At 45.5% G+C, this 25,568-nt stretch overlaps 1 protein-coding gene across 2 annotated transcripts in view; it reads left to right on the top strand.

The window, feature by feature from the left end:
* Positions 1–1,872: 1,872 nt before the first annotated feature.
* The window catches only part of WDR17 (WD repeat domain 17), an 811,699-nt gene continuing 788,003 nt past the window's right edge, over positions 1,873–25,568 (top strand). For both annotated transcript variants that reach the window (XM_069244628.1, XM_069244620.1), the window contains exon 1: positions 1,873–2,113. In XM_069244628.1, the coding sequence (XP_069100729.1) occupies positions 2,063–2,113 (51 nt within the window). In that variant the 5' untranslated portion in view covers positions 1,873–2,062. The remainder of the gene's footprint in view (positions 2,114–25,568) is intronic.

Consider the following 25,568-nt stretch of genomic DNA (forward strand, 5'->3'; position numbering starts at 1 on the left):
GAGAAGACAGCCCACTGCCCATTTTCTTTCTGACCAAGAGGTTAACATTTTCTTATGCGTCTTTACTAGAGACGTGCTTAACTTTAATGCTTAAAGACTTTGCACTTTTAAATACAGAGGCTGAAGCCTGATGTCTTGCTAGTCGACTGATGTCCTGAGAACAAAGACTGGTTCCGCTTTGCTTATCCACGCTGAGGATAGGTATATCCAGACTGTGATTATTATGCATATTTGCTTTTTCTTTCTAGGTACCAACTGCGCTGTTTTGATAGAGCCATAGTTAAATGTTTTTCCAAATTGGTGTTACTAAATTGTTTTGCATGAAGCCCAACATGCAGATGCTAATCTGATGTTAGTTAAGGATTCTCACTAATGACTTACGATAACAGGACTAATGCTTGACGAACTTCTATGCTGAATTTGATGTATGTTATAACGTTGACGCAGTTGACTTTGCTGTTGATTTGCACCATAACTTTAGAATGTGTTGTAGTTCAAGCTTTGATTAGATTACGTTTCTTCCGCCGCTTTGGACAACCAGTGTTGTTTCTGTAGGTGTTTTGTTTGATTCTGAGATTAATCTACATGAACTAAGCATTGTCAATAAAGGGAAATAAACATTCTAAACTTTTACTAATGGTGCAGTTATTCATGACTGAAAGATCATGGTGCGCAACAATTACTGACTCCATTGATTATTGATGTTGATGATTACTAATTGTTTATTGACTATTGTGTGTTGATTATTATGTACTGGATCTATGGAAAGAACGTCTTAATTGCGAGTCAAAAGGTTCATCAACCTATTTGCGTCCCCTTGTAAGTTTACTTATTAAGGTCAGACACGCTAACACTAGATAGCCTTAATGTGTCTGTTCCTGCAACTCACTGCAAGGATGGAGACCAAAACTCATTCCAGTTGGAGGCTCAGTTTCTGAATCAATTATATTCGGATCCTCGGTGGGACTGTGAAACCTCCGACGACAGTCAAGGACTTCAGAAGGGACAAGAGTCCTTCCTAACTCGTTGCCATCAAGTGAAACCCCCCCAAAAAAAGTTTTCATTTGGTGTGCGAAACTAAATCATTTAGTCAATATGCAGCAATATTTAGCAAAACCATAAGAAGTAAACAAATGTGTTTTAAAACGACAATACTTTAAACAACAGTATTGTGTGCAGTCACAGCCCCTCTCTAGTTACTACCTTAACTCATCGGAATACAAGGCCTGCGCTTTCCAAGTTTTGTATGCATGTACAATATTGCTACTGCGCCTTGTCTTGGACAGTGTGTATTCATTCCAGTGACCTCTCCTGCTTTCATAAATATATCTTCTCTGGAACAAGGGCCACAACGGAGAGGAAAGGATGTGTTGCAGGAAACTACCCAATTAAAAACAGTTTCATTATCATGATATGTTTAATGAGCCACCAAGCAGCAGAAGGCTGATGTAACAATGCCGTTCCCCTGTTGTGTACCATTAGCATTCATAAAATGATCCAAACATTGGTAAGCCAGGACCGCATTTACATTGTTATTTGATGTATATTTTATTAATGAGAGATAACGCGGTCAGAGATCTATTTTAAAGAATTCTGGGTTTTTGCATTGCACAGTGGGCCCTAGATGAATGCTCATACTCAGAGATGTTTTCCATTAGTTTGGAGAATACAGAGTACAAACCTCTCGTCATAACCATCGTATTCATCCAGTAGGATTGCTACATAACATATTCCTCGATGTCTGCATTATTCGTAAGTGCTGCTCTGTGTGGGTTAGTGCTGCGAAGTACTCATACGAATATGGAGCAGCTGAACGAGGACCGGGATATTTTTTTTTAACGCTACCTATTAAAGAGCTGCAGTTGCCAAGCTACGGGCGCTGGCTGCTGGGCTGCGGTGCATGTGCGAGCGCGGATGCGGTGAGACACAATGCTGGAGCTCCGGTCTGGCGTCCTCGCATCGGCCGCCGAGCGGGTGGGATTTTAACCCCCTCTTCTGTCACGTGCAGTCGGGAGATCCGGAGCAGGCGGTCTCGCTTTAGGGGACGCGGCGAGGATCTGGCATGGACATGGAGATCCTCAAGTGGTTCACCAGGAATGACTCTTACGCCAAGGTAGGGGCGCCGGCCGGGGACGTATGCATGCATGAGCCGAGCCACCCGGGCACTGCGCGCTAAAGCTCGCCGCTGGCAGATGCCTGCCCTTCCTCAGAAGACTGCCACTCGAACCTGAATTGCTATATTTAGTAACCAGGAAGAGCTCGGAATGCCGCGGTGCCTTCTGCCAACAAATAATACCGTATGCCTCCCTGCTTAATCCGTCTCCATAGGGACTGGCCTTTCCTCGCTGTGGTCTGCCACCGGTGCACTCTGTTCATTTTCGTGGTCAGTCCAGTGTGGTTAATATTAAAATATTGAGCCGGTAACTGTGTGAGAATTACGTCAGATTCTGCTCGCTGCACCCGAATGAATGGCATGTGTGCAGGGAGAGCTACGCCGAAGCAGTGCCCGGCTGGAGTCCGTATAAGCTCCTCTTTCCATCTATGTATGTTTACAATGTATGTTTGTATGTAATTTGCTGCCATCTTGCCGGGCCTGAAGATGTGATGGAGCTTCATGGCTCGTACTTTGTTCAAATAAGACCTGAAATGTCTGGAGGTAATACGCGTGATGTTGTTTGGATGGAGGGGAGTGACAAGTGGCGCAACAGACGGCTCCTAATGAGATTTAATTTATGTTAATGGAAGAATCAGACAAACAAATCTGGCTTGAGAGAGCATTTCAGCTACTTCTTGAAACATAAACATATAATTTGAAATTAGGGTCTAATCTGTACCTTAGTTTCGGTACCGTTAACTTTTATCCATTTGAGGCCACATGCAAAGGTGTGTAAAGTGGCATTGTGTTACAACTATTATACGGGCGTCATGATTATTTTAAAGAAGATATTGCAGATTATTCGATTTTACATAGTTTACTGCTGATTTACACGAACATATTAATAGAAATGCATGAAAGTTATAACAGTGTACTGCACAAAAAGTAAATTGTCATGTACTAGCAATAAAACAATAACAATTTAAGAAAAACCGGTGTCCTCCATGCAGCACAAACTTTCACATAATGAAGTGAATTTTGATACGTCTGAAATTGGTTTCTGTCCTTTAAAGGATTCTCGGCAGATACATAAATGATAGAATAAACTTTTTAAAGTTAATACTCCAGCAAACCTTTATTTTTCTCACTAGGGATATACAAATCAGTAGTACTAGAAGGGGTTATGCATGATTAAGTATTTCCATGTTTGTCTGTGAAAGTTGAATCCCTACACTGCAAAGTCAAAATACACTGGAGGCAGAGGGTTACCGAAATCTGATAAAAATAAGGACGAGCCCAACCGTATGTAAACAAACATAGTGCATTAGGGTGTCTCTGCCTGGTAAACATGTGACTGAGGTCTGGCCTAGAGGTGAAGAGTAGGGAAGAACAAAGATGCCTAAACCATTCTGTACTTAAACCAATTAATTTCTAGAAATTACATATGAGCTGCATAAACCACAGAATTGCTTTGTGAGAGAATTTGATGTAATTCCGGGAATTGTTCAATATGTTTAATATTGGAGTCTCTTATCAAGGGAGCAGGACACTGCCAGGTAGCTGCTGACCGGGTGGAATAAAAAGGCCAGAGGGGAAGTACAGGGCAAAACTCCACCCAGTCAGTAACCTTTAGGGAGTGCTCCCGCCATTGGATACTGTGGTTGTTATAATACATGGGAGCCTGCAATCCGTGTATAAAAGGAACTCTGTTATTTCCGTATAACACATGGGATTCTGCAATCCCTGTATAAAATCGTATCTGTGATGTCTTTAGAATACAGTGGATTCTGCAATCCCCGTATAAAAGCCTGCCTCAAATGTCTTTATAATATGTGACTTGCGACCACCCAGTCAGCGGATGTAAACAATGTCAGAAGTCAAATGTAATAATCTCGTTCTGACGTAATTTCTTTATAATCATTGACTGGGTGGTCACAAGTCATTTATTATAATAATAAGTTATTACAGTTGAGCTCTGACACCACAGTGCCTGCTGCCAGAGCCAGCAGTGAAGGGAAAGGCAGGTCAGGACATGGAGCATAATTGAAGCATCTGTTTAAAGAACGAAAACGAAACATCACTTTTCTTTCTCCTTCTCTGTTTTAAGAGCTGTACCATGACAAGCAAAAAGTAGATATTTATGACAGCCTGTATTTGTTGCACTTCCTAGGTAATTATATAGAAGCTAGCATTTTTCTGCATGTTTCTACTGTTTTCTTTTTAAAAACTGTCTTGTTTTAAACTGATTCCAATATCTTTTTGAAACAAATATCTAACAGCTTTTTGATGTTTTTAATTTTGCAATAGAGATTCTATTTTTATTTTTCATGTTTGCAAACATGCTCTCTCTTTTGTATCAAAGAGCTACGCACCAAGAATTTAAGTGGTTTGTGGGAAAGGTGATGGTGTGACCATATATTATAAGGAATAACATACTCCCTGGAAAGGATATTGCGAGTCACCTTGGAGCTCCATAACCTTATCAAGGAACTCCGTCTTTGGCATTGTTCCTCTATATGGCCATGCACCCCCTCAGTGACTTGCAACATCCTTTCAATGTACAGAGGGAAAATTTTATCCCACATATAATAAGCAACTTGTGACACACCCAGTTGCCTATTGAAAAGAAACGATGTAGCCGCTCAGCTGTAATGGCTTATATCAGTTGAGTTCTGGCATCACAATGCCTGCTGCCTGTAACCGGGGGAAAAAGCAGGTCAGGTCACATAGCATAATTAAAGCAGCTGTAACTTTTCTTTCTTTTGTTTTGTTGCTCTAACCATACAGAAACAAACCAAAAGAAGATATGTATGACAAAATGTTTATTTTTCTTAACTCCTTACGTAATTATGGAAAAGTTATAATCTTTCTGCATGTTTCTACACCTTTTCAGCTACTACATCTATTTTTTTTAACTGACTTGTATTAAACCGGTTCTAATATATTTTTGCAGCATATATATAACAGCTTTTATGTTTATAATTTTGAACTTCAAATACTATTTTTGTTCTTCATGTTTGCCAACATGCTCTCACTTTCATATGACTAGGAAAGAGCTATGTAGCAAGGATTTAAGTGGCTTGTTTGAAAGGTGATGGTTTGACCATGTATTATTATAACATATAAAGTATCCCCTGAAGTATGTGATAAGTATATTGCAAGTCACCTCGGGGTTCCATAACCTTATGAATGAACTCAGCCTTCAGCCTCATTTCTCCATATGATCATGACACTCCTCAGTGACTTGCAATATCGTTATATGACAGGGGTACTTTATCTAATAAATTACACACAAGTTGTGACTTCTCTAGTCATCTGTAGTAACAAAATAACATAGCTGTCCAACTGTTATACATTATTACAGTTGAATTGTTATGTCGTAGTGGCTCCTGCCAGAGCCAAGGTGAAAGGCAGGCCATGAAGCATAATTACAACTGCAGTTTAGACAATGTACATGAGAACTGACTTTTCCTTTTTCTAATCTGGTTTTCTAAAATGAACAGCGATCAGCAGAAAGGAGCTATTTATGGTCATATATTTATTTTTTGCACTAGAGTTAATTACAGAAAATACAGAATCCCTGTATGTTTCTACACATTTTTATCTGTGCATTTCTTAACCTGTCTTACATTAAACTGATTTTAATATTGTTATGCAACAAATGTCTCACTTCTTTTTTTGGAGTGTTTAATTTTGCACATTAGATTCTGCTTTTGTCATGTCTGTCACTATCCTAGCTCTTTCATATGAAAGAGAATAATTTAAGCGGTTTAAGGGAAGTATGTTGTTGTGGCCATGTCTTATAAGCAATAAAGTACTCTACAATACATCATAAGGATATTGCCAGTCTCCTCAGTGTTCCATGACCTTATAAAGGAACACAGCCTTCAGTTTAAATCCTCTGTATGGTCTTGAATCTCCTCAGTGAATTGCAATATCCTTATACTGTATGGTGGGATTGCTTTATCCCATAAGTAAATTAGACAAGTGAAATTAGATAGTTAATTCTCAAAGTATTTGACAGATGGTGTGTTTTTTTCATGGTAATCCATACGTGTAAGGCTACAGGAAGGAGGACATCTCATCTGTTTTTGATGAGAAGGCATCGCCATTTTTTTCTTGAGAAGCAGATAAGCTTTTTATTAGTATTAAGCTACATTAGTCATCATCAGTACCCTAAGGTAGATAAACTCTTTCAGCCATTGCTCCCATGCTTGATGCTGCCTTTTGCGTCATTTCTTCACAACCAATATCCTCACCACAGTAACGGTATAGCAGATAAAGAAAGCCCCCCTCTCGTCTCATTCCTGACATCATTTGCACATCGAGTGGTAATGATTTATTTCATCCAATATGTTAACTTGCATGGACCCAAAACATTTATACTGACTGATAGGCAAGTCCATGTCAAACTTAGAAACACTGCATCAGACAGCCACCAGATTGTTCTATGTCTGTTTTGTGCTATTTTCTAGTTGTGAAGTTTATTTAATTGTCTAAATTCTAAACATTTAATTTATAATTTACAGATACCAATATAATCTATTTGCTGGCATGTTCTCATTCTCCCTAAATGAGCATGTATCATAGATCAGTGTTTCCCCTCTTGTCTCTCCTGGCTGCACACCTTTTTATCCTCATTAAGATACAATACTATTTTGTTACACATATTTCCCATTAGCACAATCTGTTACTTATTGCATCTGCTCAGAGGTCTGGGTAAAATGAAATGACCTTTAAATGTAGCCTTCAAAAAGTTTAGGAAACTAATGGTAACTGGTTGCCATTGATGCTAGTGGTGCCCTATATATCAACAGGTCCAGTGAGTATAAGAAGCAAACCCGAAACAGATTATTGATGTGCCTTAAACCTAATATTGTACCTCAAATGTATTAGCTATATACAGCCCCGGAAAATAGATCCCAGTACGTCCTACTTTTCTGATAAGTCATCAGATGCTGCCACTGTGACATGTAGAGACAGTATGTCATTCCTCCCATCACCCCCGGGGCCATGGTGAACATAGTTAAGCGGAACCAGTGACTCATTGTCTCTTTTATGTCTAAGTGTGGGTATTCATTAGTACTGGTGTACCGTAGGCTCACATATTAGCTTAGGGAGTTATTTAGAGTTTGCTGCATCTGGCATAGTCTAAATAACTCCACAACACTTTTTATGTCTGAAAATAGTACAACTCCAGATAAGGGGCATGTAGACCTTGTTTGTATGCTTTCTCAATATTCCAGGATCCTCACTTGAGTGCTGCCCGACACAGCCAATTAATTCATGGGGCTTGTAAATTCATTCATAAGGTTTGGAAAGTGATATGTGGGAGATTTGAGCAGCAGCACAGGGATAGCAATACTCACCCTGTTAGACCTGACAGCCTTAGGGTGGTCACCCCTAACTTTTTGCCTGCCTCCCTCCACTTTTTAGATGCTGTTTTTGCTGCTTTTAAGACTCTGCGTACTTTACCACTGCTTACCAGTGCTAAAGTGCATATGCTCTCTCCCTTTAACATGGTAACATTGGATCATACCCAATCAGACTATTTAATTTACCTATAAGTCCCTAGTCAAGTGCACTATATGTGCCAAGGGCCTGTAGATTAAATGCTATTAGTGGGTCTGCAGCACTGATTGTGCCACCCACTTAAGTAGCCCCTTAACCTTGTCTCAAGGCCTGCCATTGCAAGGCCTGTGTGTGCAGTTTCACAGCCAATTCGACTTGGCATTTAAAAGTACTTGCCACGCCTAAAACTCCCCTTTTTCTACCTATAAGACACCCCTACGGTATGCCCTAGTTAACCCTTAGGGCAGGGTGCTGTGTAGGCAAAAGGCAGGACATGTACCTGTGTAGTTTAGACGTCCTGGTAGTGTAAAGCTCCTAAATTCGTTTTTACACTGCTGTGAGGCCAGCTTCCTTCATAGGCTAACATTGGGGCTGCCCTCATACATTGTATGAGTGGTAGCTGCTGATCTGAAAGGAGCAGAAAGGTCATATGGCCAGAATGATCATACAAAATCCTGCTGACTGGTAAAGTTGGATTTAATATTACTATTTTAGAAATGCCACTTTTAGAAAGTGAGCATTTCTCTGCACTTAAATCTTTCTGTGCCTTCCATCCATGCCTGGCTCAGTTTAGTTGACAGATCCCTTGTGCATTCACTCAGACACACCCCAAACACAGGATACTCAGCCTCACTTGCATACATCTGCAGTTTGAATGTGTATTCCTGGGCTGGGAGGGTGGAGGGCCTGACACTTGCATGTCAAAGTACAGTAGCCTGCCCTCACCCCCTACTGGGACCCTGGCAGACAGGATTGGACTGAAAGGGGACCTTGTGCACTTCTAAGCCACTCTTTGAAGTCTCCCCCACTTCAAAGGCACATTTGGGTATTTAAACAGGGCCTTTGGCTCTACCAACTCAGACATTTCCTGGAGAAGAAACCTGAACCAGAACCTGCATCCTGCTAATAAGAACTGCCTGGCTGCTCAAAGGAATCACCTGTCTGCTTTCTGTGAAGGACTGATGCCTTGCTGTTGCCCTGCTGCCTTTCTGCTCTCTGGCTGTGGTGAAGAAGTGCTCTCCAAGGGCTTGGATAGAGCTTGCCTCCTGTTCCCTGAAGTCTCAGGACCAAAAAGGCTTAGGGCCTCATTATGACACTGGCGCCGGCGGTACACTGGCGGTAACACCGCCAACAGGCTGGCGGTGTTCCGCCAGTGTATTATGACCATGGCGCATTGGCCATGCCGCCAGCCCCTCCACTTGACCACCAGGCTTCCGCCAGGCTTCCGCCAGGCAGTCATAATCCCCAACCGCCAGCCTGTCCATGACGGTAAGGGGGACTCAGGGTGCCCCTGGGGGCCCCTGCACTGCCCATGCAGGGGCCCACAGACACAGCCCCATCGCGCATTTCACTGCCTGAATTTCAGGCAGTGAAATGCGCGACTGGTGCTGCTGCACCCACTGCACATCAACATTGCCGCCGGCTCTATTATGAGCTGGCCGCAATGTTGATGTGACTTTTCCACTGAGCCAGCGGACGGAAACGCTGTTTCCGTCTGCTGGCCCATCGGAAATGTCATAATAGGGAGCCACCAATACCTCCAGCACTGGCGGTATAGTGGCACCTGCGGCTTCAGGAGTCTTTTTGAAAGACCGCCGAAGTCGAAATGAGGGCCCTAATCTCTACAAGAACGACTCTGTGTGCGCCCTGAAATTTGACACACAGCTTGCCAGAAACAACGCACAGCCTGCACCAGGGTAAAAATTTCACAGCACGCCGAACTGGAACGATGCAGCCCGACTTCACATCAAGAAGATCGAAGCAGCGCCAGCATAGCGACCGGAAATTAGACGCACGGCCCACCGGATTGAGGCACAGCCAAGCCGGAACGACGCAGCCCGACTTCCAGTGAGGAATCAACGCAGGGCCAGCCGTGTGGTAGAATATTAGACGCAACACCCACCGAATCAACGCAGCTCCTGTGACTTTGTCCTGCCAGCGCAGGAAATCCATGCATCGTCCCCAGGGTGTCCGAAAACCCCGCAACCAGAATAGGACCCATGACCGAGCACCGGAAATCAACGCAGAGCCATCCCTGCGTGAAAACGAAATGACGCATTGCCGTGTGCGGCCCAAGAAATCAACGCACACCCCTTTATTCCCATGCATCTCCTACTCTGCAGTTGTTAGCGGAGATTTTGCACGCGAACCAGGTACTTTGTGCTTGAAAGAGACTTTGTTTGCTTTTAAAAGACCTAAGACACTTTATATCACTTTTACAGTGATATCTCAACAAATACTTATTGCATTTTAATCGCTTTGACCTGCATCTTATCAGATAAATATTATATATTTTTCTAAATGCTGTGTGGTGTATTTTTGTGATGCTATATGGTGTTATTGTATAATTTATTGCACAAATAATTTACACTTTGCCTTCTAAGTTAAGCCTGACTGCTCAGTGCCAAGCTACCAGAGGGTGGGCACAGGATAATGTGGACTGTGTGTGACTTACCCTGACTAGAGTGAGGGTCCTTGCTTGGGCAGGGGGTAACCTGACTGCCAACCGAAGACCCAATTTTTAACATTGGTGATCAGCGGTGGGGATAGGACTTATATTTGTGCAGTGACATACAGTAGCTAAGTATTTCACTTCCTTCTCACAGTTGAAGGTCAACTTGATTTTTTATCTTTTTCTGCAATTTCGTTTTTCCTGACAATTTTTAAATTAAATCCTCATTCAACATGTCTCTGGCTGGGTCTCAAGCAGGAGACGAAGATTTTGATCTGGCGATGCTGGAGACCTACACTGTTAAACAGCTGAGGGCGTTCTGCAGGGATATGGGTGTACCTACCCAGAAAGCCTCCAGAAAGGAGGAATTCCAAATGGCGCTGAGGGCCTGGACAGAAGCCCATTCTGATGAGAATGTTGAGGCGGAGGGTCCCTAATACATTCCACCAGGTCATAGTCGCTGACAATCGTTAGAGTCACCTACCGGTGGCTCTGGTCCCTTTGAATGGGGGAGGGTCTCTGGTACTCTGAAAGTAGCTGTGAGTCCTGCCATGCCTGTAGACTGTCTGTTAGGCAATGATCTTGAGCATACTGCCTGGAAGGAGGTACATGCATGCAACCACAGCACAGAAACCGCTCTCATCGCATGCACCGACTAAATCAGATCCAAAATCGACAGGGGCGAGACCGTTGCACTCATACTCCTGGACCTCTCCGCAGCCTTCGACACTGTCTGCCACCACACACTCCGCACACGCCTCCACAACGCTGGGATCCGCCACAAACCCTTGACTGGCTCACCTCCTTCCTCACCGACAGAACCCCAAAAGTCCGACTCCCACCCTTCCAATCCCCCACCACCAAAATCACCTGCGGAGTCCCACAAGGCTCCTCCCTCAGCCCCACACTCTTCAACATTTACATGGCCCCACTAGCCAACATCCTCAAACCCCACGGTATCACCATCCTCTCATACGCCGATGACACACAACTCATCTTCTCCCTCACCCGCAATGCCACCACCGCCAAAATCAACCTACACGCTGCACTCCTTGACACCGCTGCCTGGATGACAGCCAACTACCTCAAACTCAACTCCAACAAAACCGAGGTAATCATTTTTGGCCCACACAAAAACACTTGGGACTCCTCCTGGTGGCCCACCACGTTGGGCCCCGCGCCCACCCCCGCCAACCACGCACGCAACCTCGGCATCATCCTGGATCCCGACCTCTCAATGACCCAACAAATCAACGCTATCACCTCCTCATGCTTTAACACACTCCGCACACTGAAAAAAACATTCAAATGGATCCCCACAGAGACCAGAAAGACAGTCACCCACGCACTCATCAGCAGCAGGCTAGACTACGGCAACGCACTCTACGCCGGCACCACACTCAAACTCAAGCGCAAACTACAGTGAATCCAGAACGCAGCAGCATGACTCATCCTCGACCTCCCCCGCCATGAACACATCTCACCACACCTCAAATCCCTCCACTGGCTCACCATAGACAAAAGGATCACCTTTAAGATACTCATCCCCGCACACAAATCCCTCCACAACACCAGTCCATCCTACCTTAACGAAAGAGTGACCTTCCACACCCCCTCACGCCACCTCCGTTCCGCCGACCTCTCTCTAGCCACAGTCCCCCGCATCAAACACACCACCACTAGAGGCAGATCTTTCTCATATCTGGCCCCAAAGCCTGGAACTCCCTCCCCACCCACCTCCGCAAGACCCAAGACCACCTACTCTTCAGGAAGGGCCTTAAAACCTGGCTTTGCGAACAATGATCGCCCGCCACCCACCTTCCCTCCCCCTAGCGCCTTGAGACCCTCACAGGTGAGTAGCGCGCTCTATAAATCTCTTTGATTGATTGATTGATTGATACTGCCTGGAAGGAGGTAGAGGTCAGATCCCACCTGGAGATGTTAGGTTTGCCTGAGTGGGTCTGCATGACCACAAGGTCCATGGATGCCCGGGAAGGGAGTCAAGGGCGTCTGGAGCCTGGAGCAATGGCCCAGACAGCTGCAAAGAGGAAGGGCAAAAGGCACAGGAAACCCACCTCAGATGTTCCCATGGTGGTGGACGGGGCCCTTGAGGAGGCTCCTGAGCCAACCGGAGAGGACATAGCTGACCTGAGCAACCTGCCTGAACTTGCTGGCTGCCAAGTAAAGGGGGGGCCAACCAGGGCAGAATTCTGAAAAGCGCAGAAGGAATGCCCCACCCTTAAGGTTCTGAGGCAACAGACCACAGCCCAAGCAGCTGGTGAAGCTTCTGGCGATCACCACATCCACAGGGAGAATGATCTCCTTTACAGTGAGCCTAAGGCTCCGGCCATTGGGGCAGCAGGTATGCTGGTGGTCCCCAGTGTTACCGGGCCTTCCTAGTGGGTCTGGCTCATGACATCCCCCTCGCAGGACATTTGGGCCAAGACAAGACCTTTGCCAGGCTTGTCATCCACTTCCATTGGCCTAGAATGCGGGTGGCCTCAGATAATTTCTGCAGGTCCTGCCCCACCTGCCAGGCTAGTGGGAAGACAGGGAAAAGGCTTAAAGCCCCCTGATCCCACTCCCCGTTGTTGGCACCCCCTTTGAAAGGGTGGGCATCGACGTCATTGGTCCCTTGGACCCCAAAACTGTCCTGGGCAACAGGTTTATCCTGGTTTTGGTGGACCATGCCACCCGCTATCCAGAGGCAATCCCTCTGAGAACGGTGACTGCACCAGTGGTGACCAGATCCCTGATGGGAATATTTACCCGTGTGGGATTCCCTAAGGAAGTTGTGTCTGACAGAAGCACAAACTTCATGTCTGCGTACATGAAGTCCATGTGGAATGAGTGTGGGGTGACCTACCGGTTTACCATCCCTTATCATCCTCAATCCAATGGGCTTGTTGAGAGATTCAACAAGACCCTTAAAGGCATGATCACTGGCCTACCTGAGGCCATGAGGCGTAAGTGGGACGTCCTCTTGCCATGCCTGCTGTTTGCCTATAGAGAGGTGCCACAGAAAGCGGTGGGGTTCAGCCCCTTTGAGCTTCTCTATGGTCACCCTGTCAGGGGACCGCTAAGCATAGTCAAGGAGGGATGGGAGAAAGCTCCCAAAGCACCTCCCCAGGATGTGGTTAGCTATATACTGGCCCTCCACAACCAAACCCAAGGCTTTTTGGAAGCAGGCCAAGAGTAACCTTGAGGCCAGTCAAGAGGTGATAAAGGAGTGGTATGACCAGAAGGCCACTCTGGTTGAGCTCTCACCTGGAGACAAGGTTTGGGTAATGGAGCCAGTAGAGGCTAGGGCTCTCCAGGACCGCTGGTCTGGCCCATTTGAGATCAAGGAGCGGAATGGGGATGCCACTTACCTAGTGGACCTCAAGACCCCTAGACACCCCCTAAGGGTTCTCCATCATAACCGACTCAAGCCTCATTTTGAGAGGTCTGAGGTCAATATGCTCCTTGTGACAAATGAGGGCATGGAAGAGGAGGTTGAACCTCTCCCCGACCTAGTCTCTGCCAAAGAAGGTGATGGGTCAGTGGAGGGTGTCAATCTCTCTGATATTTGGTAGTATGCAGGTTCAGGTTTCTTCTCAGGAAATGTCTGAGTTGGTAGGGGCAGAGGCCCTGTTTAAATACCCAAATGTGCCTTTGAAGTGGGGGAGACTTCAAAGAGTGGCTTAGAAGTGCACAAGGTCCCCTTTCAGTTCAATCCTGTCTGCCAGGGTTCCAGTAGGGGGTGTGGCAGTCCTTTGTGTGAGGGCAGGCTACTGTCCTTTGACATGCAAGTGTCAGGCCCTCCACCCTCCCAGCCCAGGAAGACCCATTCAAAAAGCAAATGTATGCAAGTGAGGCTGAGTATCCTGTGTTTGTCTGAGTGAATGCACAAGGGAGCTATCAACTAAACCCAGCCAGACATGGATTGTAAGGCACAGAAAGATTTAAGTGCAGAGAAATGCTCACTTTCTAAAAGTGACATTTCTAAAATAGTAATATTAAATCCAACTTCAGCAGTCAGCAGGATTTTGTATCACCATTCTGACCTTCCTACTCCTTTCAGATCAGCAGCTACCACTCAAACAATGTATGAGGGTAGCCCCAATCTTAGCCTATGAAGGTAGCAGGCCTCACAGCAGTGTAAAAACTAATTTAGGAGTTTTACACTACCAGGACATCTAAACTACACAGTTACATGTCCTGCCTTTTGCCTACACAGCACCCTGCCCTATGGGTTAACTAGGGCATACCGTAGGGGTGTGTTATATGTAGAAAAAGGTGTGTTTTAGGCTTGGCAAGTACTTTTAAATGCCAAGTCAAATTGGCAGTGAAACTGCACACACAGGCCTTGCAATGGCAGGCCTGAGACAAGGTTAAGGGACTACTTAAGTGGGTGGCACAATCAGTGCTGCAGGCCCACTAGTAGCATTTAATCTACAGGCCCTGGGCACATATAGTACACTCAACTGGGGACTTATAGGTAAATTAAATAGTCCGATTGGGTATGATCCAATGTTACCGTGTTTAAAGGGAGAGAGCATATGCACTTTAGTACTGGTTAACAGTGGTAAAGTGCGCAGAGTCTTAAAACCAGCAAAAAAAGTATCTAAAAAGTGGGGGGAGGCAGGCAAAATGTTAGGGGTGACCACCTTAAGGCTGTCAGGTCTAACATGTGTCCCCCCAGCTGAAAGTGGAGAGAGCTACCCATCCTCCTGGGAGCTCTCATCGCTAAGGCGGAAGTATCTGGAAAGACCATCAGCGTTGGCGTTGTCAATCCCTGGGCGATGCTCCACCGTAAAGTCCATCCCCTGTAGGGAAATGGACCACCTCAAGAGTTTAGGATTCCCTGACTCTAAATCAGAGAGGAGACTGCTATGAGTTGTTGGAGCAGTTCTCTTCCCTGTTTTCCCTTACTCCTGGACTCACCCATCTGTGTGTTCTTGACATTGACACAGGAGACAGTCCCCCTGTAAAGAACAACATTACAGGATGTCAGATAAGGTGAAGGCCAGCATCAAGGAGGAGGTCTCCCAAGATGTTGGCCCTAGGGGTTATTGAGAAGTTCAGCAGTCCCTGGGCCAGCCCTGTGGTGCTGGTACCCAAGGATGCTGCACCCGGTGCAAAGCCAGAAATCAGGTTCTGTGTGGACTACTGGGGTCTCAACTCAGTCACAAGGACTGACGCTCACCTCATCCCCCGAGCTCCTGAGCTCGTAGACAGGCTAGGCGCTGCCAAATTCCTCAGTACTTTTGATCTCACATCAGGGTACTGGCAGATCGCCTTGACTGAGGGGGCTAAAGAGAGATCTGCACTTTTCACACCTGATGGCCATTACCAGTTCTGGATGATGCCCTTTGGGTTGGAAAATGCTCCTGCTACCCTCCAACAGTTGATTAACGGTGTCCTAGCTGGCAAGGATGCCTTCTGCGCAGCCTACCTAGATGACATAGCTGTCTATAGTTCCAGCTGGGAGGTACACCTGCTCCACCTCAAGGAGGTGTTTCAGGCTCTGCAACAGGCAGGCAACCACCTAGAACACAGACCGAAGTGAGAGCCTTCTTAGGCCTCACTGGATACTACCGTAGGTTTGTTAAGGGCTATGGTACCATTGTGTCACCCCTGACAGAACTTACCTCCAAAAAGCAACCTAGGTTGGTGAATTGGACAGAGGCTTGTCAGAAAGCCTTTGACTCCCTGAAGGAAGCCAGGTGCACGGCCCCTGTGCTCAAGGCCCCTGACTACTCCCAGGAATTTATTGTGCAGACAGACGCTTCAGAGCATGGCATAGGGGCTGTTCTAGCACAGCTAAATGAGGAGAGATTAGACCAAGTAGTAGTCTTTATTAGCAGAAGACTATTACCATGGGAACAGAAGTGGGGTGCTTTTGAAAGAGAAGCAAGCATTTGCTGTGGTCTGGGCACTGAAGAAGCTGAGACCATACCTGTTTGGGACTCACTTCCGGGTTCAGACAGGCCAGGACAACCTAGAGTGATTGTTCAACCTTTATGTTTTATATTTATTCAAATCCAATTCAATGGAGAAGTTAGATTTTCAATAAGTATTTAAAAATAACTTTTAGAAAACTATCTTTTCCCTGCCTGAAGCTCCTGGAAGCTAATTTGCATTACCCTGCCAAGAACTGCCCCACCAGTGCTTGACCTTAATAATGTACAAAAACTGCTCACAGAGCAGTGGCTTTTGAATGGACCAGTTGTGTGAAGAGCATGTGATCCATATAGGTACAGGAAGGGCAGCTGGGGAGATTCCAGGAACTTCATTAACTTAAAACCTATCAAAATAATGCCAGCCCTTATAATTCTAAGTGTAAAGGGAAACCTGAGAATGGGAAAACCTTCATTATTTATACCCTATGTAGCTAGTTTAGCATCAGTCCAGTAGAAGGGGGAGGTGGTTTCAAAACCAGTTTGATGTAACTTAGGAAGCGGGGACTGCTCTTTTTTCTGACCATATCCCTGTGTGGTTTCCTGCCTCCCTGGACTGCAGACAACATGTTACATCTTGGATTTCCCCTAGACTAGTCCTGGGCCAGTTTGCAGTAAAACAAACAGGATGTGCTGAAAAAGTGGGTATGGCTACGCCTGGGAACATTTTCCTCAATGGTTAAGGAGTGTCCAGGAGTCACTCCCACCAACTGACTACTGAACTGTACAAAAAGTGGACCTCATCATCAGCCCCTCTGAAAACTTTCTGGACCTGTGGAAGAACAGAAGAGCCAATGGCTCTTTTGTACTGTGAGTGATGGCATTACCTGCTCATATTTGCATTTCCACCTTAAAACAAAGTGCCAGGTCTAGTGGGCCAAAACTTTACTGTTCCAATGTTTTTTGTTTTTATTCTTTATCATTTTTATTTTCAAATTTTTATAGACAGTCTTCTGTAAGTGTAAGCTATTTTTTCAGGTTACACTAGTTCAAAGTTAACAGTTTCTTTTTTATGCTCAAACTTAAAAATGTTATTGCCGTAATTGACCACCATGATTTAGGGACAGCATGTGTTCCTTTTTATTTACTTTAATTTTAATGGTATATGCTTGGAATAAAATACAAAAGAAAATGTAACTATCAAACCAGCTTGCCCAAACCGACTTATTAGCTGTGTCAGTGTTTGTATTTTATTTTTACATCTAAATTCCTGCAATTTCCAGATTAGAAACTGTTGCTGGGCAATAACAGAGGCTCGCTGAAGGTGTCCCATATAAACTTGGGCCACCTGGCAGATATACTGGTTTGAACACGTGCTTTCTGTTGTGTGTGTCTGCATGTGTGTTACCTGCACAACACAGTGACTCTTTATGTGTTGTTCTATTATTCAGAAGCTCAAAAGTATTGACTTTGTGACCACATGTTTGAAACAAAATGTCCACAGGTGCAGTTCTTGGAGTGTAGCTTTTATAATAAAAATTAACATGATAGCTTGCAAAGTAATGTCCAATAATGCCGCATAGAAATTGTACTGCTGTGCTTTTACTAAACGTGTATTCTAAATGTGCCCACCGGGAGTGGCCGTCAATGTATACAATGACAAATGAAGTTGACTAATAATGGGTTATTAGTGTACTAATGCGTGGTTTTGTATTAGCATTAAGAGTTATATGTTAAGATTTTGCTAAATTAATTAGTAGGCCTTAGTTAGCATGAGTCGGGGCCTAGCCGCCGGTCTCATATTAAATGTGTTTTTCTAACGTGCGATGTGCTGACTTGCTGAAGGACATGTAGCCGTACTTTTCCAGAAGCTAGAAGATGTGTGTAAGCGTAGTAAATTATTTCGCATGAGACCGGACTTGCTCAAGGAGACATTCTTGCTGAACGCAACAGTGTAAACTTGCAACAGGTACAAGGTCGCCTGAACTGGTAAAGACAATGGAACTACTGACTGAGCCCGCAAGAACAAAAGTTTGTACCTGACATTCTACCCCTTGGAGACGTCAATTACAGGAGCCAATAAACTACGTGAGAACTGTTCTAAAGTGAAAATCCTAATGAGGTGACAAGCCAATTATTGTATGATGCACCAAATGTTGCCCAATTGGAAATTAAGAGACTGTATAGTAAAAGTAATATAACCCCGTGTCACAAGGAGAAATCAGCCATTACGTGCCATTCTTTGCCGTTACCTAGCCTCTCTGTCACTCTGTCTGAAAGACTTTGCTGTTTGACTATTCAAACTATTTTCATCCTTGCCTTGCCTGATTTATAATTTTCCTCCTTATGAGGGAAGTGTCCTACATTGCCCTGTCTTGCTGAACTTTGCTGCTTATCCTGACTGATGGCGAATCAACTGATGTCCTGAGGATGAAGACTGACTCTGTATGCTGACCCATTATGGAGGGTAACTATATGATGATGAAATTGTAATTGTCTGTTTGCCTTTCCTTGCTAGGTACCAACTGCTTCTTTTGATAGAGACCATAGTTAGATGTTTTCTAAATTTGTGTTGCTAAATTGTTTTGCATTAAGCCCAACATGCCAATGTTAATTCGAGGTTAGTTAAGGGGTTCACTAAGACGGACGCAAATAAACAAATGTCTGAATCTATGCTTTGTTGAATGATGCGCTAATGATGCTTTGCTAAAGTTAATCCATGTTGACGTCGTGCTTTGTTCTAATGTTTATGATCTTTGCTTTGATAAAATCTTATTCGAGTTGCCATATCGTTACATTGCTGATGTGTTTTCTGGTATTGAGACTAATAAACTTGCTAGTAGGGTGTAACCAATAGAGAATAAATATCATAAATCTTACTTAGTTTTGTGTGGTTATTCATGGCTGAAAGGTCATGGTGTGTTCCGATTCTTATTAATGACATTAACTAACTTGATTGATTTGTTATTGTGAATATTGATGATGTTATTGATCTATTGATTGACTTGTTGATCAGTTATCTCGTCCTAAGGTGTCCCCAATCAGGGTCAAAAGATTCATTGGCCTAAAACGAGTCCCAGACTTAGTAAATTAGTTTGGGTTGGATGCGTTATCAGTTCTGGTAGCAGAGGACGGTTCAAACTCTTTGAGGCCCTAGGACGAGGAACCATTGTCTAGAAGTGTTTTTTTAAATAATGCAAATTGGAGATCTGATGTGCCCCTAAATCCCAAATGACTTTCCCGGAATCTCGGAACTTGCAGAAGTGAGTTGGGTATGTTCTCGGCGTTCTAGAGATAGTATGTGTGATGTAGAATTTGCGCTTGCACAGCTTATGCATATCGTAGGTGAATTGTGAAGGTTTGCGAGAAGTTAGGCCAGGTAATGTTTTAGTAGGAGTGGGCGTACTCCGCAGTATGAGAGTAGGGAAGTCGGCGAACTTCATGTGAGTGTGGCGCTTTGTGCTAAAAAATTGTCCACGTGGTTGTTGGTGATGTAAGGACCCGGCGTGGTCTAAGACTCCGGAGTATATTGATAAGTGTATGAGACACTTGGTTTATGTTGTCATTTGTGCGGTTTAATAGGTCAATCGGGCGTGGTTGACGAGTCGAGTTTGAGTCAAAATGTGTGAGTGAAACCTTCGATGGAGATTTGGTAAGTTCTAAAGTGCAGTAGGACGAGCCATTGACAAGTCGAGAGTAGAATTTGCGGGTCAAATTCTGCTTGCGAGTGCGGGATCTGAGAAAGAGAGAGTAGCGGCCGAGGCTTCAAGTGAAATCTCTGTAAAGTTCTGAAGCGATTGCATTACCCTTCCTGTAGTAAACCAGCAAATTTGAGTTTTGTTGTTGAAGTGCTCGCAATATATTGCATTAGTTTTGTGTGAATAGAGAGTGAGGAAGACAAGCCGCAAGACTTTGTCAGCCGCAGTGTGTGTGCGAGTGTGACGTCATTGGAGTTGCGCTGGGATAGGTCGGTTAGTGAGAAGGGTCGCGCACGGATTGGCAGCCATCTGTGAGAGGCAATTGGTTGAGAAAGTAGGCGAAGAGTGTTCTGGGAATTAAAGTCACTTCCTGATTAGATTCTAAACGAAATAAAAGATGCAAAAATGAATTTTTCAAGGCTTTAAAGAGTGCTTTGAGGGGAGATGTGTACAGTACAGCGAGTGTGGGGGAGCCTAAACCGCCAGAGGATACTCCGGCTTATGCCGTAATGGAGGAGAAGGGAGTCGCGCCATGTCTTTGGCTAAAGCAATGGTGCAAATACACAGAGAAGGATGGGTGTTTGGCATTTCCAGAGAATGGGACGTTTAATATAGGGGTTCTGGAGAATTTGCGGAAGGCGCTAAATGAGCAAAAGCCGCCTTCAAGACCAGCTCACTTCGAGGCGTTAGCGATTTGGGAATTAATGGCCATACGACAGCAGCAACAGAAATTCGAGAGGAGAATGAGAAAAGCAGAAAAGACACTAGCGGAGGCTAGGTGGGATAGTGAGACCAGGATGTGGAGAAGGGAAATAATAGACAGAGTTAGAATGTTTCCAGCAATAACTCAAGAGGCCGAAACACAGGGAAGGAAGGCCACTTGTAAAACAGACAAGGGCTTTAGCAAGCAAAAGGAGACTCGGAAGTCTTGGGCAGATGCAGATGATTCAGATGATGATGAGTTTCTTAATCAGTTGTTACATGATCAACCGCCACCATATGCCATAAATGACAATAGACCAAGCACTAGTGCAGGTCCTGTAAATTCGACACAGAACCAGGGGACCACAAATGCGGCACAGGCAAGTAATGTTACCACATTAGCTCTGATACAGAATGGCGCCAGTGTATCCACTGCACCAGAGACGCAGACACAGTTGCAGCCACCACCAGTTCAGAGGCTCTACCCTGATGTCCCAGTATTACAGACGACTACGAATCTGATGTTGCCGCCTGATCCAATATACATGAGATCAAAGCTAGTGCAGATTGAGCCAACTCCACATTTGCTGCCCCAGCCGCAGCAACAGGTGATTCCGAATTACACTTCGGTCACAAGACCGCAGACAGTCACAGCACCTGTAGTGAATCGAGACATGGGAGTTAATGCTCCACTAGGATTGGGAAACGGACAGGCACCAGCTGCTATATCTTTGCCAATTACCGTTGGTCCGCCAGTACCGCTGTATGCGCAGGCAAAGCCTAGTGTATGTGACCAAGGAGTAATGACTCAAGAGGTGATAAGAGGAGGGTTCACAGGAAGTTCTCAAGGGATGACACCGGGAGAACCAACAGCCGAGAGATTTAGATCCTTGTTGGACTTTAGTCCGATTGGGGTTCCTTTGGAGACAATGAGACAAGCAGGTTTGGGTCTACTGACTCCACAGGTACTGAGTGCAAGTACGTCACAAACGCCGATTGTGCAAGCAGGAAATGTCTTGTTGCAAGGTTTGACAGCGCAACAACTAAATGAATGGTTAGACAAGCTTTACACTCCACAGACTACTCCTGCGACAGCAGGGCGGTCGGAGAGAGAGGAATACCTGAACTTTGTGAGGTTGGGTGTGGAAGCAGCCGAGTTAGTTGAAGGAAGCATGGGAGTGAACAGGCTAGAATCATACACTGAAGGTGAACTGAGGTATTTGTGCCCTAAGATAACCAAAGAAGTGAGTAAGGTGCACCAAAGGTTAGCGAACCTAGCAGGCAAATATGGTATAGGCTTAGACAATACTCGAGCCTAAAGATTTTGATCACATGAGGTCTACTGGAATGAAGGCACACCTTAAAGAGATACTACAGAGTGCTCAAGTTTGGGGAGCATTAGAGAAGTGGCAAGGCAGATGGGCGAAGAAGAGAGATAAGAGGAAAAGCGACTGCTTGAAACAGCAACAGGCGAAAGCTGTGCCAGATACGGGAACAATAAAGATGTTACCGATGACAGAATCAGTTGGAGGGGTTCTAGTTCATGTACCGTGGTCTAGAGGAGACGTTGTATTATTCACAAATGACTATCCTAGGTTGAGGGAAAAGCCGATAGAATGTTATCAACAGACAGACAGGTTTGTGAAGCTTGCAAAATGTCTTTGGGAAGATTTGAACAAGCTGTTTGAGATTATAGTTCCAGTGGATTTGTGGCTTGAATGCAAGAGGAGTGTGGATTGGCCGACAGAAGAGCCGGCAAGGGACAAGGTTACGGGAGCACCGTCTCCTGAGGTGATGAGGTATTACTTTAAGGTGATTGAGTTCTTGAAGCAGAAGTTGTCGCTGCAGAATATTGATTGGCAGAAGATTTATCAAACGGCACAGGAAGGCAAAGAATCGATACATGCTTACTATGAGAGGTTGTTGAAGGCGTTCAAGCATTACAGTGGCACAGAGGTCATAGAGCCGAAAGACATGAACCACCTTGTGTTCAGGTTTGTTGAAGGATTGAGGCCAGAGATTAGTCAGATGATTAAGAATCATTTGATCTGTTGGCAAGCGAAGCCAATTGATGAGGTGTTGCAGTATGCGAAATACTGTAGCGATGAGATTGAGTTGAAACTGAGAAAGTTGAAAGAGAAGGTGATTGTGATGCAGGTTAAGGCAGCTCAAGCAGGGATGCAAGGAAATGGAGTGCAGCAGATGATGCAGCAACCACAAGGGAACAGAATGTTTCAGATGCAAACGAGAGGCCGAGGTCGAGGAGGTTTTGAGAACTGTGGTCCAGATTTGAATACGGTTGGGGTTCAAAATGACGTGCAAGGGATGAAAAAGATGTTGCCATGCGTGTGGGGGCGTGGGACATTGGAAGCAGGAATGTCCGATGATGGTACTGGATGGTGTTGTTCAACAAAGCAATGATGTCGGTACATTTCAAAATGTGAGGGGTCCAAGAATGAGGGGTCCTAATCTGAACTTCCAGAATAACATGGTTCAGATGCAGAGTCTCCAGCCCATGCAACAAATGCAAATGCCACGTGTACAACCAGTGCAGGTGCAGCAAGTACAACAGCAGATCCCAGTGGTACCTAGACAGCAAATGCAGTTGCCTCTAGCTCCAATGTGACAGCAACAGGTGATGCTTCCTCAACAGGTCACAGGCCAAACAAAGAACCAAAATAATGCAGTACAATAGTTCCCAATGCGTGGTGAGAATGGAATAAACGATGAATTGTCGGGTGACTGCTCAGACAGTGAGGAGTGCAGGCTTGCAGCGTCCCTAGAAGTAGATCAAAGGGGACCTTATGTGCAGGGGAAGATGATTAGCCACAAGGTTTCATTCCTGGTTGACACAGGAGCTACACGCTCTACAGTCAGAAGTGCAGAGGTTCTGAAATTGTCATTCTCAGGGCGTACGATAAAGGTAGTAGGAGTAGCAAAGCAGCTCCTGACTAATCCGATTACAGATCTGGTTCAAGTCGAGATTGGTACCTTTCAGGGATTGCACAGGTTTGTAGTTTGTGATTCAAGTCCCTGTCCTTACTAGGGAGAGACTTGCTCTGTAAGACAAGGTGTTCAATCACGTGTTCCAATGAAGGAATTGAGGTACAGACAAAACGTGATGACGAAGGGGATGATGGTCAGTTCTCAGAACCAGAGACGGAGACCACAGATGAGGAGTACCCTTTGATAAGCTTTTTCCCGATGTTCACAGTGACTGATTTGCCGGCAGAATTACAGGGAACTGTGACAGAGAAGGTGTGGGATTTGACTGGAAAGGAAGTGGGATTAATAAAAGGAGTAGAACTAGTCAAAGTAGATGTGAAGCCAAATGCAGTGTTTCCCCTGGTACCGCAGTACCACATGGTACAAGATGTCCTTATACAGGTGACTCAGATAATTGCAGACTTTGTGAAGTAAGAGGTCCTGAAGGAAGTGATGAGCAGCCCATGTAATTCACCCATAATGGGACTGAGAAAGCCTTGTGGGAAAGTTCAAATTGTCCAAGATCTGAGGAAAATGAATGACATAGTGGTAAAATGTTGCCCCATAGTGCCAAATCCAGCCGTAATTATGTTCCAGGTTCCATGTAATGCAGAGTAGTTCACAGTCGTGGACTTGTCTCAAGCGTTCTTTTTGGTGCCTCTTCATGAGGATAGCCAATTTCTCTTCAGTTTCAAATTCTTGGACAAGGTTTACAGTTGGTGTCGAATTCCTCAACGGTTTTCGGAATCGCCTTCCATCTTCAATCAGATATTGAAGAAGGATTTGGAATCATTGGAATTGCCTTTTAATTCGACTCTAGTGCAGTACATTGATGATTTGTTGATTGCGTCCAAAACGAAAGATGACTGCAGGTATAACACTATTGCCTTACTGAATCATTTGGGAAAGAACGGACATAAAGGCGGTCATTCCAACCGCGGCGGGCGGCGGTCGCCGCCCGCCATGCGGTTACCGCCGAATGACCGCACCGCGGTCAAGAGGCTGCGGCGGCCATTCTGGCTTTCCCGCAGGGCCGGCGGGCTCACCGCCAAAAGGCTGCCCGCCGGCCCAGCGGGAAACCCCCTGCAACAATGAAGCCGGCTCCGAATGGAGACGGCGGAGTTGTAGGGGTGCGACGGGTGCAGTGGCACCCGTCGCGATTTTCACTGTCTGCATAGCAGACAGTGAAAATCTTTGTGGGGCCCTGTTAGGGGGCCCCTGCACTGCCCATGCCAGTGGCATGGGCCGTGCAGGGGCCCCCAGGGGCCCCACGACACCCGTTCCCGCCATCCTGTTCCTGGCGGTAAAAACCGCCAGAAACAGGGTGGCGGGAAGGGGGTCGGAATCCCCATGGCGGCGCTGCAAGCAGCGCCGCCATGGAGGATTCCCTGGGCCAGGGGAAAACCTGCGGGAAACCGCCGGTTCCCCTTTTCTGACCGCGGCTTTACCGCCGCGGTCAGAATAGCCCAGGAAGCACCGCCAGCCTGTTGGCGGTGCTTCCGCTGCCCTCCGCCCTGGCGGTCATGGACCGCCAGGGTCGGAATGACCCCCAAAGTGTCCCCAAAGAAGCTGCAGTACTGTAAGAAGGAGGTGAAGTACTTAGGCCATCTGATCGAGAAAGGGTCGAGGAGAATCTCTAAAGAAAGAGTGACAGCCATATTGCAGATGAATCCCCCGACATCCAAGAGAGACGTTAGAATGTTTTTGGGAATGGTGGGCTACTGTCGCCAGTGGATTCCAAACTTCTCAATCATCTCTAAGCCATTGGTGAGGTTGACCGTCAAGGAGGTTAAGGATGGCCTGGATACCCTAACTATGTCTGAGAAAGAGATGAGGGCATTCATTGAGCTGAGAGAGTGTATGTGCAGGGCTCCAGCTTTAGGTATGCCTGACTACACAAAGCCTTTTGTCCTGTTTTGTCATGAACGTGATGCTTTTTCTTTGTCTGTTCTGACACAGGTCCATGGAGGTGCAAACCGCCCAGTAGCATATTTTTCAGCTACTTTGGACCCAGTTGCAGCAGCCTTACTGGGTTGTCTGCGTGCAGTCGCTGCAGTTGGTCAAAGCCTTACTCAGTGTGAAGGCATAGTGATGGGATACCCTTTAACAGTAATGGTCCCACACTCAGTTGAAATACTATTGACCCGAACTAAGACGCAACATATGACAAATGCCCGTCTGAC

This window comes from Pleurodeles waltl, chromosome 1_2 (genome assembly GCF_031143425.1).
Source record: "Pleurodeles waltl isolate 20211129_DDA chromosome 1_2, aPleWal1.hap1.20221129, whole genome shotgun sequence".
Taxonomy (NCBI): Eukaryota; Metazoa; Chordata; class Amphibia; order Caudata; family Salamandridae; genus Pleurodeles; species Pleurodeles waltl.